The sequence below is a fragment of the Calonectris borealis genome, chromosome 14 (assembly GCF_964195595.1).
Source record: "Calonectris borealis chromosome 14, bCalBor7.hap1.2, whole genome shotgun sequence".
Classification (NCBI taxonomy): domain Eukaryota; kingdom Metazoa; phylum Chordata; class Aves; order Procellariiformes; family Procellariidae; genus Calonectris; species Calonectris borealis.
In genome coordinates, this window is record NC_134325.1 from 18315351 (window position 1) to 18337280 (window position 21930).

A 21930-nucleotide genomic window follows, 5' to 3' on the forward strand; every position below is an offset into this window, starting at 1 on the left:
TTCTTGAAATAGGCAGTGTATCAGGAACACAAAGATTGGATTCTGCTACAGTAAGGACCTACTCCTGTTAAAGCCTTCTCCTGGTGAGTAAAGTTGATAGGTATAATAGTAAAGCAGCTATTTATGAAAAAAAACACATTAGGTATTTTAATACAGTGAATTTACACACTTACAAAACTGTTTCAAGTTTTCAGGGTAGATAGTTATATTGAAAATCCAGAGCTTATTTCCTACAATGAAGACTATGAGTGTTTAAATATTTACTTTGGTAAATATTGTATTCTTTTGGTTTGGCTTTTGTTTTTTTTTTTTTTAAACAGCCTCAAAAAGGACACGTGCTAAATAGATGTATAGAAAGTGTTGAAATCAAAGGTTGGATGAAACAGCTAGTGAAAGTGAGGAGAAGGGAAGGGAACTAAATTTAGGCATATAAAGGAAAAAATCATTTAGTGTGTGACACTGCAGTTCAGATTATTGAACTTCCAGAGTCTTTGCTTGGTCAGTTATCCCACTACAATATACTTCAATACTGAGTTGTTACAGGAGTAATTGCATAGTTTTCCAGTTCTTGTATACTTCATGGCACTGTGATTGCTTAGGCTGTCTGGTTGGCTTTAGCTACCTGCAGCCTAAATTTGGGTAGCTATGAGCAGTGCTGACAATAAAAGGCAGCTTGATAATACAAGGGTGTTTAATGCAAAATACATATATTCTGGCTTATGAAAGATATGTAGTCCTGTCTTACGCCAGGATTTGGAATGATTTTTCTTCAGCAGCCTCTGCTGTATTTTCTAATGGAACAGTATTTCTCTCATTTTGCAAACAAGTCTGGAAACTAAATTTTTTTTACTATATTGGATTTTTTAAAAAAATAAAAATCCAGTGAATCTTTCTCTCACTAGCTGGTATCTTCCATGGGCTATAAATTGCCTGTCTCTTCTGCTTACAGCTTCTTTTCTTTCTTCTCACCAGTAACATCCCTACCAACTCATGTGTTGGCTGCCTTTTCTTCAAATTCTGAACCTTTTTGCATATACAAGCTTAGTTCTAAAGAGTTCTTATGTATGAAATGTTGCGAAGGAAAACTCTTGCACATAGCAACTCAGATCATGTGGATCTGTCAGTTTATAATCTCAGGGGCTATCTTAAAATTCTTTTTAGTTTCAAGACACGGAAGTTTGAAGTCTTCCCCTCCCCCAGGTTCTCCCCACTGTTTCAGAATTCATCTATAGTCAGATTATCTAGGATAAAAATCTAGGAAGCGGAAATACTTGACCTCATGTGCTTTACTTTGCATTGCAACTGAAGATTACAGAAGGCAATAAAATTGTGTACGTCATGGCATGGCAATAATTCGATGCATGACTGCTACACTACTGAGCTGTTTGTCAGAAACTTAGAATGAAATGTTTTTTAAAAAACTGCTAATGGAATTTTTTTGTGTTTTTCTTTTTGTGTGTTTTTTGTTTGTTTTGTGGTTGTTTTTACAGTTTACCCACACTATTTCTACCGATGATATGCAGCATTTTGAACATTTGGAACCCTTAACCTGTTAATACTTGTTAAATGGACACTTTGAGATATTTTATTACAGAGTTTTTAATTAGCAAATAAATTCATGAGTACTATAGAGAAAATATTTTAGAATCTAAATGTTTCTTATATTTATGTGACTTCTCATTTATATAGTTACTTACTTTTTCTGTTTCTATTCAGTCTACAAATCAAATCATTGCTGATTTTTTTTATTCTAATTTTAGTCTTTCCAACTGAATGTACTGTAATGCTTGTATGTATATGTCCCTATAAGTAATATAGGGTTTTTGTAAATTATGCAGTTACTGTAATTATCATTGTTTTTTAATAATGAAACTGAAGGTGAAAAGGATTTTAATACCTTTGTAAAAGTATCATGACACCAAGCAGTATATATTTTGTCTTTTGGAAATGTTAGCTTAGATCTGAAAACAAGTCCTGCTTTTTTTCAGGTAAGCAAATGTTGTTGTAGAAGGTATGGTACATGATCGTTCTTCTTTTCAGAACTGTACCTTTCCACAAAGAGGATTGGTCAAGTAGTGGGAATTTGTCTTTATTTAAAATATAACTTGTTTTAAAAGCTGGGACGAACTATAACACTACGGAACACGTTTTAGAAGTGATTGACTCGGTCATAACACTCTCTGCTGTATTTGTATAGCGTATCTTCACAGTGACTGAAAACAAGCCATAAACCAAGAACTGTTTTTATTTTTTTTCCTTAACTGAGGAAGATAGACTTCATAATAATTCCTGGTCGTAATCCACAGGCCACAGAGAGTTTTTGTCCTAGATCTTTTGGTTGAACACACTTGTGGAAAGATGCTGGTGAAACTAGTTTTAATGGACCAATCATGAAGCACTGCAGTCTCATGTCAAATGAGTAGTGAAAGATGAAGGTACAATGGGCTGAAAACTAAAGCGGTGCAACTTCTAATAAAGGCCTTACTTTTCTTATGTAAGTCATCTTTTGTGTTTTGTAAACTTGTTCTAAAGAGTTGTCTGGACTTTAATTTTGATGGTTGTAGCCATTTTGGACTGTATGAGTAGAAAATGTATCCAACACTTGTAAATGGCATATTAAAAAGCCAGCAAGAATCTGTTCAGATGGTGCATTATTTATTATGCAACAATATATATAGCATGTCTTTTTTCTTATTTTGTTTGCCACTTTTAACTTGCTTGTAAAACTGAAATTCATTGTTACTGTTCTGTTTTTCTATTAATCTTTTGTGTATTTTCAGATTATGTAACAATATGTACAGTCTACTTTGAACTATTTTTATCACAGTATTATTTATTGCTTTCTTTCAATAAAGTACTGATGCATTTTCCACTGCCAATAAAACACTATTGAAAAGCTAAGATCTAATTGTATGCAGGCAGATACTTTTGCGGTGAGTGGATATTGTCAATAAAGCATCTTAATGATTGTTTGCTGCCCTGTAGATCTTGTTTCAAATGATGACTTTTCTCCAGTAGAAAAATGTTCCGTTAAATGTGACATTTTCTTTGGAATTGTTCAAGTTCACATGCGTTAATCAGTTTTTGAAAACTGCCTTATTGCCTACTTCTACTAGTAGTCAGAGTTATGATTTACTTTCAAAAAGAGTAACAGAAACTATCACACAACTTCAGTGTATTCTGGTCCATGTGATGAAGATTGAAGTGCTGTTCTATATAGCAGCAACAGTTGCTTTGTTAATAAAATGAGACTATGACCATGGTGATATTTGGGGAGAAACATAGGAGTCGAGGGAACCAATACAAAATTGAGTCACAATAGGGCTGTTTATGTCAATTTTAATATATTTGTAAACCATTTCCTGTGTAGAAGAGAAGACAGAAGGATAAACTTACAGAATAATTGAAGCAGTAGCGAAGCATATTTCATCATGTCCTCTAGATCAACAGCAGGATGTGGAATGCATGGAATGGAGAAATATTGTGATTGATGCTTTAAACATTGTTCAATAATGCATCTCTTTGTCTGGCTTGTCTGTATGAGCTATCTGATCATTTGCAGTCTCTTTTATATTTTCAGAGAATCTATCTTTCTAGAAAAAGCTAAAATGAAACTGCAGAAGGAGATCCTGACTCACTGTTCAGCTGAACTTCACTGTTTAGAAAAAAATTGCATAGACGTTTCTGGTCACTGATGTGATAGTAGGTGTTCAAAGTCATGTATTGTTGCTTCTCAAAAGTGAAAACAATGCGGAATAGATTTGTAAAATGTGAAAAGAAAATACGTTTATTATTTTAAGGCTGTAAAACCTTAACTGTTATGGAACAATGGAATTGACATGAGAGCTAGAATAAATGAGTGAAATAGAAAAAGCTTTCACGAACTGTCAAAACTGTGTGTTGACTTCCTTCTGAATTATACAGCAAAGCTATCTCAGAGAAATCGAGAAAAACGCTTCTCACTCAATTTTAATAACCCCCTCGGAAAGAAAAACATGCATGTGCATGTGTAAAAGGCATATGGGTATGTTAACAGTAATCTGTAAATAAAGCTTGGTTAAATATAACTTCTTGTAAATTGCCAAATGTCTTTAAAGGCTTTAGTTGGAAAAAGTGCTATAAAAATTAAAGTATATGTTTTAAAACGTGAGAACCCTTTTTATCTGCAATAAGGAGATGGTAGAATTGCCTGAGAGAACTTTAAACTTCCAATTTTTGCATGTTTAGATGACAGGGAATCTCAAAACAGACGTTATAACTTACTTCATCTTTCTCCTTTCAAACTGATGTAGAATTAAAAGACAAGAAGTTGCTTTTGCAGCGTCTTATGGACAGTAGTGATTTATCATGCCAAAGCTCAGAGCAGAGCACGTGAAGTAGTTCAAAGCAGAATTTATGCTTGGAACTAGATAGACTAAAGATTGGGGAGGGGTCAGCAAAATTAATTTTCAGATAAATAAAAATTGACACAATGTTATGTTTGAAGAGGTATTTGAGAGGTGATATTTTTGTTGAAACTAAAGAGTGAGTTTGCCTTTTAAAGGAAAGTGTTTTTTCACTTCTTGATGGTTCCATTTTCAGGGTTGTAGTTTTTGTGCACTGCTTAAACTCAAGTTATTCTAAATTTTATTAATTTCATTTTTTGTTAATAGCAATTTTTGCAAAAAAAAAAAAGGGCAATTGTAGTCTAATTTAGGTAGCGGCACCTTGTGGTTTTATATGGCATGTAGGAATGGATGGATGAAAAGTGATATATAAATGGGGTTGGTATTCCTACCTGTAAACAGAGGGACAGGTGAAGACTCTCCAAAAGGGCACAGCAACAGAGCCAGAAGTAATGCCAAAAGGATCAAGCCTGCTTTCTCCTCTAGCAGACATCTGTTTAAGAGTAAGTTTAGCCCATTTTTAAAATACTTATATATTCAGAGTGTAGAATAAATTACCCTATGTTTAATACAGCAAAAATTAATTGAGCCTATTTATACTGTGAACTAAATACATATTTACGTGACTGGAGGTAGCTGTCCCACTAAGGCTGGGAATTGCTAAATGGTGTTCCTCCCTCTAAAACTTGTGAAACTGTTCACCTGGGGTTTTTTTATCTTACTGTTTATTACAGTTTGAGTGTGTGTATTTTTTTGTAATGTTTTTCGCTAGAAATGTCATTCCTTAGAGTCTGTTTCTGCTCCTCCAAAAGATATAAACAAATAGTGGGCAAACAAATAAGGCTGTATTTTAAAACCCAATTCTTTTCCTTTTGGCATCTGTTTAATTTAGATACCCTGTGAACAGTCAAATGTGAACCTTTTGCCCACTGCTAAAGAGATGGAAACCCCTCAAGATGACGTAGTTGCAATTTCCAAAACATGATGGTGCAAAAGTGAGTATTAAAATGTCAAAAAAAAAAAATATCTGCTGGTGCATTTTTGAAGTAGTAGTGCTTGGTCATCTAATTCTCCCTAGCGATTTTAAGAAATAGGGAAAGGAGCAGCTACAGTATAGATTTAAAAAGGCATCTATTTTTTTTAAATGACTTGGAGTAACGCCGTACCTGGCGTGTCTCGGTCCCACGCGTGTGCCAGCACCCGTGTCCCGCGGCGGGGCGGTGTTACCGGGGGGGCCGGGGCGGCACCGCCCGGCGGGGCGGGGCGCGGCGGGTCCCTCTCCCACCTGGAGCCGCCCCGCCGTGCGGGAAGAGGAAGTGGGAGCTCGGGAGAAGCGGAAATTGCAGCAGCAGCAGCCGCCGCCAGCCCGGGAAGCACCGGTGGGGAGCCAGGGCAGCGGCGGCCGGAGGAGGTGGCAGCGTAAGCGCGGCGGGGAGGGGGCGCGGGGGCTTCCCTGTCCCGCTTTGCCCGCTGGTGGACGGGGCGGCCCCGGGCGCACCCCCACGCCCGCCTTGCCGGCGGCGCGGAGCCACGGGGCAGCCCCGGCCGGGCGGCTTTGTTGGGCCGGGGCGGCGGCGGGCGCGCCCCGCGGGGGAGGGCTGTGGCGGCCCGGCCGGGCGTGCGGCGGTCCCCGGGGTCTCGCCGGGCCGGGGAGGGAGGGCGCGGCCTCCAGCCGCAGGCCCGGCCGCCGTGCGGGGCCCTGAAGGGCTTGTCCCCGGCCCTCAGCCCGCGGAGCTCCGTGAGGGGGCCGGAGGGCGCTGCCCCCCTGGGCAGGCGGTCGCTCTGCTGGGGAGAGGCCGAGCCAGGCTTACGTGACTCTGCCCCTTTTTTTGGTTTTTTTTTAGCTCGATAAAGCTGCCGGTAGCTCAAAGGCCCCGGAGCCGGTAACTTGAAAGCAGAAAAAGCCTCCGCTGTAGGACTCCCGGGGGGCTTGGAGAAGGCAGCGGCGATGAGGGGAAAACGGGGAGAGCCAGGGTCGGCCCTGAGATTATCACCGCGCTCTCGGAGGAGTCTCCCCGAGTGCCCTGCTCCTGAGGGTGCTGCCGGGGGCAGCGGCAAGCGGCGGGGCACACCGCGGGTCCCCGGTGGGTAGCAGGGCCGGGATGAGTGCGCGGAGCCCCCACCGAGCCTTGGCGTGGGCCTAGAGCTGCTGCTTGGTTCTCTTCGGCTGCAGCGCTGTGTCTGGGCTTAAAGCGTTGGCATCCCCCTTTGTTCCTTCCAGGAGTTCTTCCGTAGGCCCTGGGGAAGAGGGGAGTTCCCGAGGGTGCTGGGTGGGATGCTGTGACTGCTGATTAGTCATCACAGCGGTGAAGAGCAGAGCTGGTCAGATAAATTCAAAGCATATATTTAGCTTCAGTTTGCGTTTGAACCATAGCGTTTTCTTTTTCCTTCAGAAACTTGACCATGTGAGTCAGTGACTCATAAATAGATCATATTTCTCCACGTTTTGCTTTGGAAGAGATGCTAGAATACTAAGCTGCTGCAGAAACCAGGCTTATTCCTGTTAGTTCCCCACCGGTAATCGGAGGTCTTGCCTGAGATCCCGTGTTACTAGGCTGCTTTGCTGCCTTTTGTGGTTCACTTTATAGAATGCAGGGTTGAGGTGCGGAAAAATGTTGGCATTTATGTGCATAATTTAGGAAGAAACGTGGTGGATTCTGGATTTTTTTTTTTCTGTGAAATCCTCCTTTTCTTCGTTATTGTTTGTGAGAGTTTGAGGAGGAAGCAAAGAAATCTAGACTTAAGGATCTTAGCTTTTGTTCTTTTAAATGCCCAAGCACAGCTGAACGCACAAAGCAAAACAAAACAATTAAATGAATGCTTGAACCATGTACTTGGGGAAAAAAGTTGTGTTTTGCATAGATGTACCTGCTCAGATGTACTTGCACATCAGCTCTTGTCACCTGAATTCCGTTTCTAAGTGACTTGCACAGCGTGCAGCGTGGTGGAGCACAGAGGGAGGGATACAAGCCATCCCTCTTAGGAGCGACCATCGGTTTGTGTTTGGTTACAAAGTTAGAACTTGGACCCCACGTTGAGTTTCATTGTTGAGCTGGTTCGGTTCTGCTTTCCAACGCTTTTTTTTGGGGGGGGAGAGATTTGATTTTGGTGAAGGCCACATGGCACACTAAAGAGTAGGAGAACCTGAGGTGCAATCGCGTGAGAGAAGGCTTTAGACAGGATATTTGAAGGAGAATGATAGAATACCAATGTTCTAAAGGTTTGTATTATAAACATGTAGTCTCACTAGTTTTCTGGACATTAAGTGATATAACAAATGCTAGTTCCTTAATTGCCATAGGAATTTGGAGATGGGAGACCTGAAGAAGCATAAGGGGGAATGTACTACTACTTTGTCAGGACGTCATCTGCTCTGCTCTTACACCCTCCTTCCAGGCTACTCTGTCATTTGCTACCTTGGTGTTTGACTGTTGGTTTTTCAGTTGCTCTCATTCTTGTGAACAGTCCTGAAATTTCTCAAATGCTCCATAAAACTGGCTCGTCAGCTCGTTCTGTCAGGCTGTAGAGCAAGCGGTGTTTTTTTTCTCTGTGCACTTTGCCTATGGGTTATTAGTTACGCATGTAAAAGGCAGTTTTCACGCCACCTTTTGAATTATGCTTGTGTGAATGAAATAGTCCGTGATAATCATCCTTACAATCTACTCTTAATTAGAAAGATAAAGGTAAGTGGACAGAATGATGGTATGTTAAAGAACTGAACTCTAGTGGAATAGCGATGAAGAAAAGAAATCCTTCCTCTGACTCGTGTACCTGAAAAAGCTGGGAGAACAGAAAGCTTTTTTTGTTGTTTTTGTTTTGCTTTTTAGAATTTATTTGTTTTGATTTACCTAGAATAAAGGGTATAAAATACAGCCAGTAGCACCAGGCAGATCAGGTATTCTGCCTGCTAGTCACATTCCAAAGTGTTAATTAAAAATGTCCAACTTGAGACTCCACAGAGGATGAAGTTTCCAGAAAGTGAGATGCCCAAAATCATTAACCACTTAAAAGTGTTGAATGTTGTTTCTAGATGTTATTGCTTGCCTTTTTACGGGTTTTGCTTCCTGCTGTCAGTACTCCAGCACTCGCCCTCTGTTTCTCCTGAACAAGACGCTTGAGTTCGTGTACGTGTTTCACAAGGGATTATCTGAGAAACGCAGTAACTCTTGTACTCTGCTGTTGCAGGCAGGTGGACTAATGCTTAGATTGCATGCAAATTCTTACAGTTGTTTGGATTTCTTTCATAATGCTGAAACTTATTACACAACAGAGGAAACGCGTAGGTTATACTGCCTAATAAACAATATCATGCTCATCATTAGTAATGGCTGGGGAAAAAAACAACTATTCCTATGCCTTAAATATATGCATCAGATCTAGAATTAGCGACAATTTTCGGAAGTGGATGTTGTTTTGGAGACCTGTTTGAAGAGAAGTCATTCAGTGCAGTGAATGAAGAAAAGACACATATTTATTTGGGCAGGGAAAGACTTCCTTGTTCTCTTTGAAATCATGTCGGTGATTGCTCCTAACCTTTTTGGCAGTGCCAACAGGAAAACTAAAAGGGGTTTTCAAGCTTGAGAAGGCAGCCTGAGAGCCAATGGTCAAATCTACTTTCACTGCAAATATAGCTTCTGTTTATGTGGTTAAATAACATACTTCATTGGGAATTTTCGATTGCGCCTCCATCAGCTTATACATAATATACAATGAGTTGACATGTAACTGGAGTGTGACAGTGCTTCTTCTGATGGCGTTGCAGATGTGGAAGGCTACTGCAGGCCACACCATTTCTGTCAATCAGGATGATGGAGCTGATGACTGGGAGACGGATCCTGATTTTGTGGTATGGCTTTTGAATTTTATCGACTCAGAAGTGTGTTACGTAACACGATAAAGAGTAGTTCTTCAGGGCGGGGGCTATGGCTCAGCAAAGTAAACTGATAGGAGCATGTTCCTGGAAGGAGGGAGAATTAGGGATTTGTGCCTGTGAGTGATTAACAAAACTACCTTGTCTTGGCTGGGTTCTACAGGGAAGTCTGTACAGAAGAGATTTGTGTCAAGAAGCAGCAGCTTCTTGGGGCTGAATGTGTGCTCCATGCGTTTCAGCAGGAGACAAAGCACAGGGCTCACAGCAGAAGAGAAGTGAACATGGTCTTAACTGCTTTTCTAATTCTGATCTTGCCGATGGCTGAAGGCTTCTGTTGTCAACTCTAAAGTGCAATAACTAGTAACTTCTTTGGGTTTTTAACTCTTTTTATGTGTGTCCTTTGCAGAATGACGTGAGTGAGAAAGAACAGCGCTGGGGAGCTAAAACTGTGAAAGGATCCGGCCACCAAGAGCACATCAAGTAAAGCAGCTCTCTTTTAAAATTTATTAATAGTCACAATCCCAGGCGACTTTTAAGCAACTCATGTTCTCCGTTACTTGCATCTTCATAATTAAAACAAGAGTCTCCATAGAAGATTGATTATTTGCCAGATTGCTGGTCTTTCAAATATGTCAGTATCTTCAGATCTGAAATTAAGATCAGAAATATGGCGTAGGGACTCTTAAATCTTTCTTTGTAACTGGAAATGTTATTTTTCCCTGTGTCTGGAAGGTTTCTCTGTTCTCTTTTGGTGCAAGAGCCAGTACAGTCAGGGGAGAAGTTTGTGCTGGGTGATCTGAGCAGCTTCCATTTGGTACTTTAAGGATACATTTGGTCCCTTAATTCTTGGGCTTTATTTAGAAAACTGCTAACAAACTCATAAAAATTTTGGCAAAGTAACAAATGGTAGAAAAGCAAATAAATGCATCACGGAGGCCTATGTGAGACAGAAATGATCCATCTTCTGAATCTTGTATTTCTTACGAAAACTGTCTAAGACTTAACTTTGAAGCAGTTTTAGGGAATCTGTGATTGTGATGTTCATTTTCGTTTCGCTTGTGTATTTCTGGGGCATCAACCCTCGTGGTATAAAGCTAAGAATAAATGTCATCAGTGTTGCAAACGGAGAGAGACTGAACTATGTGGCTTACTTCAGGGATCAGTTTTATTCTGCCCTATTTGGAGTGCAGTGGGGACGCCTACTGGCTGAATTACGCCTGAGGAAGCTTTAAACTCAGGTGGGAAGTGTTTTAAGGTACAGATTACCGTCTTGGTTTGTCATTCTTGTATGTAGCCTGCACTACCGCAAGTTCTATTCCTGCATATTGCAAGGGAACACTTGGGGAAGAGGAGGTGCATGTCTCCTTGCATCCTTATTGTGCATTACAGTTGTGTCCAGAATGCGCAGTTAGAGTTAGAGTCCCGTTACCATAGGGACTGTATGATAAGAGATGATCCCTATTCTGAAAAGTTGCCATCTAAATAAAAAGCATTGGAAAGAACTTAAATTAGGATATGAGAAGAAAATATGTTTCACGCATGTATAAATTTTAGGTAATTGGTTATTCAAATAGCAAAATACCCTTCCATGTTAGTCTTAAAGCCAACATTTCCATTTTGTTTTTTTTTTTCTTTTTCCAGACAATGTTTTGCACTGCAATAAATTCTGTTTCTCAGAATATGATGAACTGCTCTGTGCACTGAAAAAATTGAAAGGTCTTGAAAAATACAAGTTGTCCAACTTTTAATTAAGATGATATTTTTATCATCTTTTTATTTTGCATCTTTTTGAGGTTCTCTTCTGAAACTTTCTTAGTAAAACTTGCTGCTTAATTATCTGTCTTTAAAGTATTCATCAGCTGAGAGAGAACGTATTCCAAGAACACCAGAACCTCAAAGAGAAGGAGCTTGAAACAGGACCAAAAGCTTCCCATGGCTATGGAGGGAAATTTGGCGTTGAACAAGATCGCATGGATAAAGTAAGTATGAATGCTTCCCTGGGGTGATGATATAAGCCACGCCTTGCCCTGCCAGTGGCCAGCACAACTATATATGTGAGTTAAGCTTGTTGAAGGTGGTTTGGAGACGTAGTAGCTCAGATCATGGCATAAGCTATATACAGCGGTGGCTCATTTTGAGGGCGGAAGCATCACTCTTACAGTGCTCTAACAAGAACACTTGTAACCACTATTACCCAAATCTGTCAGGCTGTCATGCTCTGTTCCCTAATTAAATCAAGATGCTCCTGCAGAAAGAACTGAACTAAAGCACTTGAAGCATCAGGAACAAGTATTTCAGGTGGCAAATTAGGAATCTGTGAATGATGAGAAGAAATTCTGGGATGTGCAATGGCCCCACATGGTTTTGTTTGATGCTTGCTCTGTCTTTAGAGCAAGTCTGCTTGCTTATGTCCTGGGTGGATTCCCCTGGAGTCAAGATTCAAGTTTCTAAAAGTATATTTCTAAATTAAGGAAGTACTTCATGCATGAATAAATCCAGTATTTTTTTTATTTCAATGCTGTGCTAGCTGTTCTATGCATATAGAGGTTGCCAAAGAATGAAGAAAAGGGTGGGCTGCTGCTTTTAAATTAGAGGGCAGCTCTCTTAAACAGTGGTAAACTGTGAACAGTGACAAGTAATCCAAGTATTTAAAAAAATCATTGTACTTCACTCAGATGGTAATGTTTTACATAAGGACTTGATGGCTGTTTAAATTATACTCTATTAACAAAAGTTGTGGTAATTCTTAAGGTAATTCCATTAGCCATGTCATAATTATACAGGCATATCAACTTCTGGCTAGTTTCTTTCATGTACGCTGTTAAAATAAGAGCCAAACTGTTTCCTGAATAAGAATGCTTTTATTTTCTTACCTTATTTACTTTCTCGGTTTCTAGTAATTTGACAGCCTTAAATTTTTGCTGGATTCCGGTATTCCAGAGTAAATTGCTGTATAATTTTCAATGGGCCTTTGAAATAGGGTAACCTAACCTTTGAATCTGGGAAAGGAATTGCTGAGCAGATTCAACTGTCAGGCCTGTTCTGCAGCTGCGTAGCTCTCTAGTGTCAGCAGTTTATCCCTCACCTGTGTCCATGGGAAAAAAGAAAGAAATAAAAGCAAGTACTGTTTCCTGTAGGCCAGAATTAATCATCAGCAAAAACGTGATGGTCATGCCCCTCTGAGTGATACTGGTGGCAGGAGACATTCATAACTTATTTTTTTAATAAAGCTTTCTTCTTAAAACTATAGTTCTAAAACCTAATCATTGAGATCTCTTCTTCACAGGTATCTGTGGCTCTGTGCAGGTGTGCTAGTATTAAGGCTTGACTCACCTGAAGTAAATGAGTGTTACTGCAGTGTTGTCGATGGTACAGGTTTTTGCTGCATTTAGGACAAAACCTTGATGCTCTCTTAAAATGAAGTTACATTATACTATGTGCCAGACCTCCATAACTGATTTAAAATGTAGCAGAGTATTGTGCTGAGGAATTAGAGGGCAATTTACTCTGAAATACAGATTTCCAAGAAAAATCTTTTTCTAAGTCTTTTCTAAAAAGGGGTATGTCGTAATGCTTGGTATTTGATGAAGTGCAGAAAGTTCTGGTACCGCATAAAGAAAACATGCTTAAACCTTACCTACCTCAGTTGGCATAACAAAAGAGGGATCGTGTAAAACCACATAAAACCTAGGATTTCCAGAGCTTCATGTCTTCCATAAATGTAATGGGTAACGGGAAGAAGAAAGGGAGGTGGGAGCCTTTTCCGTCCCATTTAGCAGTTACTGTACTACAGAACACCTGCAAAATGAACAAGAGTATGACTGTTTCAGTTAGGAAAAGAAAGGAGCTTTTATATTGCTTATAAGTTAAGGTGGTGTCCTATTATTGACATCCTTGTTCTGTTGCCCGGCAATTACTTCAACTATTATGTGCGGTAATGTTTTGCTTTCCTAAGTGCTGGGAATGTTCCCCCTCAGCAGCTGTGTATAAAAAAAGAAAAAAAAAAAAAAACCAAATACTGTAAAAGCCAAGTTACTTACAGTTTCTAGACACCTTGTGTCCTCAAACTAATTCCCCTTGGTCCAGCTGTCTGATACTGGAACAAGATAAGCAGTTTCTCGTTCCTCAGAGGTCAGAGCTTGGGGCAGCTGCTTGGAGGGTGCTCTGCTGGGACTGCCCCGACTGCCCCGCGCACGGGGACGGGTGCTGGGACCTGCGGTGCTGCAGGTGGTGGTGCCGCACGGAGTGGGTGGTGGTGTTGAGTCAGGAGAGGTGCTTGTCACAGGTGCAGCCTCTCAGTCTGGATGCGGCTCTGTGCGGCGGGTTATAGGGTCTTCTCTTTCTGCCCCTGACAGGAATTGCATGCATTTGAGCAACAGACTCAAATGTTAAAGTGGCAAATTGCAAGTTGCTCTGGCCAGCACTCAGTTTTGGCACTCGACAAGAAAAAAACATTTTTTGGCTATGTTATGTAGCACCCCTCAAGGTGCTAGGCTCTAGCATCGATTCCAGGATCTAGAAGGGTATCCTAGCACTGGATTAATGTAACACTAGCAAACGCTATCTGGATATACTTTTAGGGGTGTAATTACATATCCTTGTGTCTTACCTGAAGCCAGACACGGCGCGATGTAACTGCGCCGCAGCTTGCTGTGTGCAGCTGGAGTTCCAGGGATGGGCTGAAATGGGAGACTGCGGGGCTAGGATGCCTTTAGCACGGAGAGCTCTGTCTTGATGTGGGAGCACCGCTTCGTGTTGCGATGCCATTTTGCAAGTGAGGAGAAATTATAGAGAGAAGATGCCTAATTTTGATTTATGCAGAAGATCAGGGTGCCTCCCTAAAAGAATGTCAATGGAAAACCTAGCTGTAGTTGTATTTGGTTGCAATCTAATATCAGCTAAAACAGAACTGTAGCTATATGCCTAAATACAAGGCTGTGTATTTTATCTGGAACTAATCCTTATTTTAAATTCTGCATGAATACCATCAAGATTCTGTCTGTATCTTTCTTGTTTTCATTCCTGTGGTTTTGAAGTAAAAATCCAGAGTGTAAAACAGTCTTCATAAAATACAATCATTGCTGTCAGACTCTTTCTTGGCACTTCCCTTGCCTAGGCTGTATTGGTAGCATGGCAACAGTCTTGTAAAGGCTTCTCAAGTGAGTAGCAATTTCCAGGGAAGTTAGTTTCAAGAGGCAGAGCGTCAGTGGTGCATGTTTGTAACGAAGCTTATCCTCAAGTTACTCGGTGCAGTGTTTTCTCTTACATACAGAACTGCTGCTTGTTTCTGAACTTTCCAATTTCTTTTAGTCAGCTGTTGGACATGAATATCAATCCAAGCTTTCTAAGCATTGCTCCCAGGTGGATTCGGTGAAAGGGTTTGGTGGCAAGTTTGGAGTACAAACCGATAGAGTTGACCAGGTAAGCAATTTCATCTCGTACTGCAGCTACTCAATGTAGTTGAATTTATAATTTTGTATGTACAGCTGAAAAATTCCAATACCTTAAAATGCTGATGTGGTCAGCTCTTCCGGCTGTAGTTGAAGTTTAGCAGTAAACTAACACTGACTGTTAGGGAAATAAATTTCTGTTTAAAGCAAAACATAAAAAAGCCCTTACGGGAAACTGCAATGAGTTGAAAGGAAAACTGAAAAGAGGTGTTAAAATATGCCTTTTAGCCAGGCTATGTTCTTTGATGAGGATAAAATCAGCGTGAACGCTACAGAAGGAAGAGGGATTTGGGGGTGGTTTGTCCTGTATTGCAACATGAGCTACTGGGCAGGATAATTGGCGTCCCGTTCCAAGACTGTTTAACAACCCCTGCATGGAAATACTGAATTCCTGTTGTACTGAATTGCTGAACCTGGCAAGACTAGAGTATGTTGCTAGTACAATTTGCTTTGGCAAGGGATGACAAAAACCTTTGCCATGAATACATGTACTAAATTATCATGTAAATGAATATGGCCTAAAAGTTAAATAGGTATTTATGCTCCCGATCAAGAAGGTCGGAGCAGCATGGAAAGACACAGGAACTTTCTGTGCTGTTTGTCCGCTGAAGTGCATGCAGTTTTTCTACTAATATCTAACTTTTTGTCACACGTGCATTTTTATTTGTCTTCCAGTCAGCTGTTGGGTTTGAATATCAGGGGAAAACTGAGAAGCATGCCTCCCAAAAAGGTAAAGTGGTGAGGTGGTCGTCTCTGTAGACACATGTTTTTTATAAATAGTAGAACAGATCTCTATTCTTTTACTGTTTGTAAAAGACCTAGTTTAGTGAGACCTCAACATGATGTTCGCAGTGAATCAAATGTTGAGGGGTTTGGGTGGAAGAGAAAATGAAAAAAGGGAATTTCAAAGCAATTTCATGAGTTGATGAGGTTTTAAGACAAGGAAATAGCCTGTCATCGCGAGTCTTACTTTTCTTTTAGAAGTGAGGTTCAAGGACATTTTAGAAAGATTGGGAGTTGTTCTTTGCTGTATTGCACCCTATTGGAAACAGGGAGTAGATTTACGAGGAACCATCATAAACTATAGGGACTGTTGCCCATCTTATTTTCTGTGTTTAAAATTAAACTTAATTTTGCGTGCTAGAGAGTGATATTTCAGTTCTGAAACTCCTTTTTTCCCCCCTCAATTTCTAGGATATGATGTTTCTATTAAAAGCTTCTGAATTTCATTTTTGTTGTGCTTTACTCTCAATGCAGACTACTCAAGTGGTTTTGGTGGGAAATATGGTGTACAGGCTGACAGAGTGGACAAGAGTGCGGTGGGGTTTGATTACCAGGGTAAAACTGAGAAACACGAGTCGCAGAAGGGTGAGTAGACACACGTGTTGGTGGGTTCATACTCTCATGTAGTAGGCATTCATGATAGGCAGCGTTGTAAAATACTAATTTTTTACATCTGTTGCACTGCTAACCCACTGAAAGTTAACACTGAATAAAAGTTATGTTGCTGAAAACTTTGATTTCTGAAAAAGAAACCTAAAACATAGGTTCTGACTGGTTTTAAGTGATGATCCAACTGCCGTTACTTTGGAAGCAGGGCACATAGGTTTGTGTGGAGGATTTTTGCAACTTCTTTTGAAAAGCTGTAGATTGAAGTATTGAGACTGCAAGCAGTTTAACCACAACAGAGAGAAGTGTTTCTAAAAGAATCAGCTGTTTGTAGATTAAAACATTTATCAGAGTTAGTAGAGTTTAGAGTTAATATTGTGTTGCTAATCAGGTTTCCAGGCATATCTGATCAAAAACTGACCATTTTATTGAAAAATTTTCACATTTTTTCCATCTGTTTTCTGTTTATCTCAAATAAATGTTTGCACTGTAGAAATGCTAAAAAGAAGAAGGGGGTGTTTGTTCAGAAGCATCCAGGCTGTTGCTGACATGGTTTTTGAAGTTCGCTTTGCTATAAGTGTCTTAAGAATTTTATCAAGGAGTCAAGTAGCAGAATTGCTGATATTGCCCAGCTGTTGACCTACATATGATGCTATTTTATTTTCCATCCTGAGAGAATATATTCTGAAGAATTTATGACTTCAGTGTCTGGAATCAAGATTAACCGGGGATGTCAGTGCTTCTTTTAATACGTAATGTACTGTTAGCAGGTCTGATTATCACAATTTTTCAAGGTAATATTTTGTTATTGAACACTTACAAATAAAATTCTTCACTCTTACCCCTAGATTATTCCAAGGGCTTTGGTGGTAAATATGGTGTTGACAAGGACAAAGTGGACAAAAGTGCTGTTGGCTTTGAATATCAAGGCAAAACGGAAAAACATGAATCACAGAAAGGTTTTTATTATCTTATTTAAAAATACTAGTTCAAATCAATCAGCCTTTTAAACCTGGGAAAAAATATTTTGTTGGGGATTTTTTTTTTTGTGGTAATGTGTGTTTGCCTTTTGTGTCTGCAGATTTTTGTTTCTCTTAAATGAAAAGGAAGGCATTGTACACAGTCCCTGAGTTTCACAATCTGATTTCCAAGGGACCTTATGTCCATATGGATGTTATTGAAATAAATGTGTAATTGGACAGATCTATGGTATTCAGAGGCAATATCAAGTCCTTCATTATTTATATATCTATGTTGCGCCTATATATATGTGTGTGTTATATGGCTTTACGTGGGAAGTGCATCAGATTCTTCAAATCTCAGAATATTACTGAGTCTGTATGCTGTAATCTTCACTGGATTTGTGGTGCTTCCTTGCATCGTGATCCTAGAGTTACTGAACGGGTATCCTTCCCCTCTGTTGAGGTAGTGTAGCAGGAGGAAAAAGAGTGAAAGATAGTATCATTAATGACAGGGTAGCTTATCCCGTAACATGTTATTGGTTTTTTATTAAGTACTGTTTACAGTCATAAACTGCAATAATGTTTTCTGAAACTTCATGCATACAGATTATGTAAAGGGCTTTGGAGGCAAGTTTGGAGTGCAGACAGACAGACAAGACAAATGTGCACTTGGCTGGGATCACCAGGAGAAAGTGCAGCTGCATGAATCCCAGAAAGGTATATCAGTCCACAATTCTTTGCCAGTCTTTCTGACTTCCCTCATTTTGACTTTTCTCTTCCCTGTGTGAACCCTCTTCCCCCGGTATCATTGGCCACAGCCTTACAGTAGCTGACATGAATCTCCTTTTTCTGTGTTTGAATGGTTGCTGTGTATTGGTTGTACTGGTGTCTGCAAAGCAGGTTTAACACATCTGATACTGAGTCCCTGAAAGTTCAGACTTAGTGATAAGTTCTCACTGGAGAAGCTTTATGAGTCTGCAGGTAGCCTGGATTATCTTTTTCCTTTTTCAGTTGAGTTGTACAAACCACAAATTAGCAATTTCTTGTACTTCCCACAAATAATCTCCCTTTTCTGGTTTCTGTTACGTATACCCCTATTTTCATGCAGGGGAAATCTAATATCTAATGCTTTCTCTGTCTTTCTCGTTGCCTGTGAGGTACCTATTCCTATGAAATACTGGTACCCAGAAAAAAAGCTGCAAAATAACGATTGCTCCCGAGCCCTCTGCCTGTCACCACTCTTAACTTAAAGAAATTAGATTAATTAATGGTTTTTTTTAATTAGAGAAATTAAAAGTGATCCTTAAAATATTGTGTTGTATGCTTCAGCAGATTTGTTATGAGAGGATTACCTGAAGCCCTTTTTTTGTGCCGTCATTTTGTACCATATATTAAAATGACTGTTCTAAGGCAGCAGTAGGGAATGGTCATAGCTCTTAGCTGAGAGCTTTTTTTCCTCAAGCTGTGCGGCAGCAGGAATGTTCCTTCTTCCTTTAAACAATGCTGTGTAGGAATACGTGAAGGATAGCATCTGTGGACACTATCTTAACACCTCTTTAAAAGTCAGATCTGTAGTGTACAAATGTTAACCATGCTGATGAAGGAAGCTCATTTTATTCTCTTGTATCCTTCTGTATGTTGTTTTGTTTTGGTGAATATACTGTGTGTGTGTTTGTGTTCATAATGTTGATCAAATGCAAGTGCATTATGCAGTATGTATGAAAAATGTTGAGAAGTGCTTTTTTCTGTGACTTCAGAATGGTGTTCTTAAGGCTGATAAATCATGTTGACCTCTTCTTAATCTCAAGTGGAAACTTTTTTTTAATTTACCCTTACAAAAGTGTATTGAGATTTTTTTTTTCACCAGCCAAAATTATTGGTAATTGAGAAATACTGCAAAATTATTTTCAGTGTCTCTGACTAAACTTCTTTATTTTCCTCCCTTCATTTTAATTTATTACATGTGGCTTTTTCAGACTATAAGAGTGGTTTCGGAGGGAAATTTGGTGTACAGACAGAAAGGCAGGACCCATCTGCTGTGGGGTTTGATTACAAGGAGAAACTAGCCAAGCATGAATCTCAACAAGGCACCGTTTTCACTTGTTACTTTCTTAACAGTGCAGCCACTTCTCACACAGTCTTAAATAGTTGTCTGAGTAGATTGATGCTAGTAATGTGCAGACACTTTCTTGCGCTTCTATTCCTACATGATCTAGCAATGTTCTTCCATTTTATTCTTAAAATGTTACATAAAGCAAGCCTGTATTCAGGAAACAGATATCCAATGTTTAGTTAACAGCTCTACAACATTATGCATTTAGTTAATAGCTATACATACAGTTTTATAATAACGACATTAGTATATCTAGTATTATTAGTATAATGTTAATGACGTCGTGCTTACCAATTTTAGAGTCTAAATGTGAAGTTTTGCCTGGACAAATTGATGGAAAAATATTCAGATAAGAACCATGCATGTAACCATTAACAAGCAATGGGTTATGGCAAGATCATTTTAAAATTATTGTAGTCTTTAAAACAAGAAGTAGGGAATGTTTGTGGTTCTTGGGTGAGCAAATACTGTTATAATGCTCTCTTTATTCATTGTGAAATAGTTGGGGTACAAACCATGAATTCCTGGTTTTCCGTTATCTTAAAGTGAGAAGTCTGGATCAGGAAAATGTAAGTGTAGTATATTTATTCTGGCTGAAAATACATACAAAGCTGAAGAAAATGAGGTTGTTCATTCTGATAGTCAGTATTTTTCTGTGCTACAGTGACACAAATTCAAACTTTTAGAGCGTCAGATGTGCCTTAGCAGAGCCCAAGTACAAACACTAAAATAGCTGGCTAGGGGACCCAAGTAGTTTTGGGGCTGAGAGGAGGAGAAGTAATTGTATTCCAGGGACATATAGGAAAGCCTGTCCATCTACAGAGTCCAAGGGCATGTTCCTACAGCTCACTGCCACCAGAAAGAGGTGTTTTTTCCAGCCACACACTCTTGCTGCTCCTGTTGCGCTGGCTCTGGTGCTTGTCAGATATTTCTCTGAGTACAACTCACTAGAAAGAGCAGAAAGCTACTCTTGTTAGGGTTGGTTTGTTGTTTTTTCTTGTTAATGCCACTAGTGAGTTAAACTGATTTTGGAGTATAACAAGTGCTAGAGTCAGCATCAGGTGAGAGTAAGAGTGCAGCTCAGGGGCGGTATGGAATAGCGTGGCCACCCCATTTCTGTGGTGGTGAGTTGTTGCAGGCTCGTGCTGTCTTGTGGAATTGCCCCTTTCCATATGTAGAGCAGGAGTTATTACCAATGACTTTAATGTTCATCAGTTGACTATCACGACCAAATCCACTGGAATGAGAAATTTGTTGTATTTTCCTGCCATTCATAGAATTTACCAAGTTAAAGAGAAAAAAACACCTCTGTGGTCACCGAAGACTGGATATCGCTCCTTTGAGCAAAGCAAAATGGCTTAGGTTATATGATTACTGCAGAGGGCTAAGAATTGGTGCTGTGAAAGGCTGTGTTACAGAAGTGATGCATTAGAAGGGCTCATCCCTTATTCCTTGCTTGATACCTTATCAGTCCTCAGCTTCATTTTTACTCAAAGAATGCATGTAGCCCACAATCTGTCATCTGCTGGTGTACCTGAAGGCTCTTGCAGTTATGTATCCTTTCTGCATCAAAAAACAAGTTGCATTTTCTTTGGCGGCTGTCACTGTATCTCTGCATGCGGCTGAAATGGCTATTTGCATTTGAAATGGCTATTTGCATTTGGCAGAAAGATGGGAGGGACAACAAACTCCCTACTCTAACCTTTTTATCCTGCTTTTAGATTATTCGAAAGGATTTGGTGGGAAGTATGGTGTACAAAAGGATCGGATGGATAAGGTAAGTTGCTTAAAAGAGCCATGACTTAAATAGTCTGTAGGGATACAAAATAGTCTGGCTAGATCTGTAGTGTTCAGCTCTCTATTTCTGGGTACTTCTCCAGTCTAACAGTAGAGTTCTGTGCTTTTCTAAATCTTTAAAAAGCAAGTTTACACACTCAGAGCTGATGCCAGTTTATACACACGTATGTGTGTACATCTGTGTAGTATATATATATTTAAGTAGGGAAAACTGAAGCATGGAAATGAAAGAATAGCAAAATTTATACGAAAGAATGAGAAAATCCATTAATTCCACAATTTCAGTCATGTCTTCTAGCAACTAGCTAATGCCTTATATCTTGAGGATATCCTTTTAGTGGACTACTTAAAATAGGTGCCTGATATCTACCAACTTTGCCCACTTTTGATTATCAGGGACCTTCTCTTTAGGAGAATTTGTTTCAGTATTCTGTAACAGTGAAAGATAGGGCAGCTGATATCCCCTTTCTACCTCTCCATTTTTAAATCTAAAAAGCTAGAGTATGAAAAAGTCCTCACTGAAATTTATCTACTGAATAAATTTACTCTCAGCTTTACGTAGGACATTTAAAAGTGAGAAACTAGAGGAGTTTGAAAGTCTGTAGGATTTTTTTTTACCTGTGGCTTCAGGACTCGAGACCATTCATTTAAAACAAACCCTCATATTTTGAATACTGTTCTCAAAATACTCCCTCTGTTTTAACAATATCTGCTTCTTTAATGGAACTGGATGCTTTTACCTTTGTAGAAATCCTGCACAATGTGGATTACAACAGCAACAGCTACACAGTAAATGTTTAGGATATTGCCTCATTTTTAGTTCTGATGAGTCATCTGTTCATAAACTACATTTTTTTAATTAATAGGATTTTACTGTGTTTTAAACCTGTCCCTGAAGATTAATTCTTATGTAGTTTGACTTACAGAAAGGATTATTCCATTTGTGAAGTTTTGATTCTTTCTG

General features: G+C 39.6%; 2 protein-coding genes across 9 annotated transcripts in view; both read left to right on the forward strand.

The window, feature by feature from the left end:
• Window positions 1-3893, forward strand: part of PPFIA1 (PPFI scaffold protein A1) — a 58408-nt gene extending 54515 nt beyond the window's left edge. The window contains exons 31-32 of the mRNA XM_075163357.1: window positions 13-83; window positions 1491-3893. Of these exons, the coding sequence (XP_075019458.1) occupies window positions 13-71 (59 nt within the window). The 3' untranslated portion in view covers window positions 72-83; window positions 1491-3893. The remainder of the gene's footprint in view (window positions 1-12; window positions 84-1490) is intronic.
• Window positions 3894-5694: 1801 nt separating this feature from the next.
• The window catches only part of CTTN (cortactin), a 28087-nt gene continuing 11851 nt past the window's right edge, over window positions 5695-21930 (forward strand). Inside the window, exons 1-11 of one of the 8 annotated variants that reach the window (XM_075163360.1) lie at window positions 5717-5804; window positions 9148-9231; window positions 9662-9735; window positions 11105-11234; window positions 14566-14676; window positions 15381-15435; window positions 15963-16073; window positions 16943-17053; window positions 17663-17773; window positions 19033-19143; window positions 20891-20946. In XM_075163360.1, coding sequence (XP_075019461.1) covers window positions 9148-9231; window positions 9662-9735; window positions 11105-11234; window positions 14566-14676; window positions 15381-15435; window positions 15963-16073; window positions 16943-17053; window positions 17663-17773; window positions 19033-19143; window positions 20891-20946 — 954 coding nt within the window. In that variant the 5' untranslated portion in view covers window positions 5717-5804. Of the gene's footprint in view, window positions 5805-9135; window positions 9232-9661; window positions 9736-11104; window positions 11235-14565; window positions 14677-15380; window positions 15436-15962; window positions 16074-16942; window positions 17054-17662; window positions 17774-19032; window positions 19144-20890; window positions 20947-21930 lie in introns of those variants that run through there. The other 7 variants (XM_075163363.1, XM_075163358.1, XM_075163361.1 and 4 more) reach the window with 7 other exon arrangements.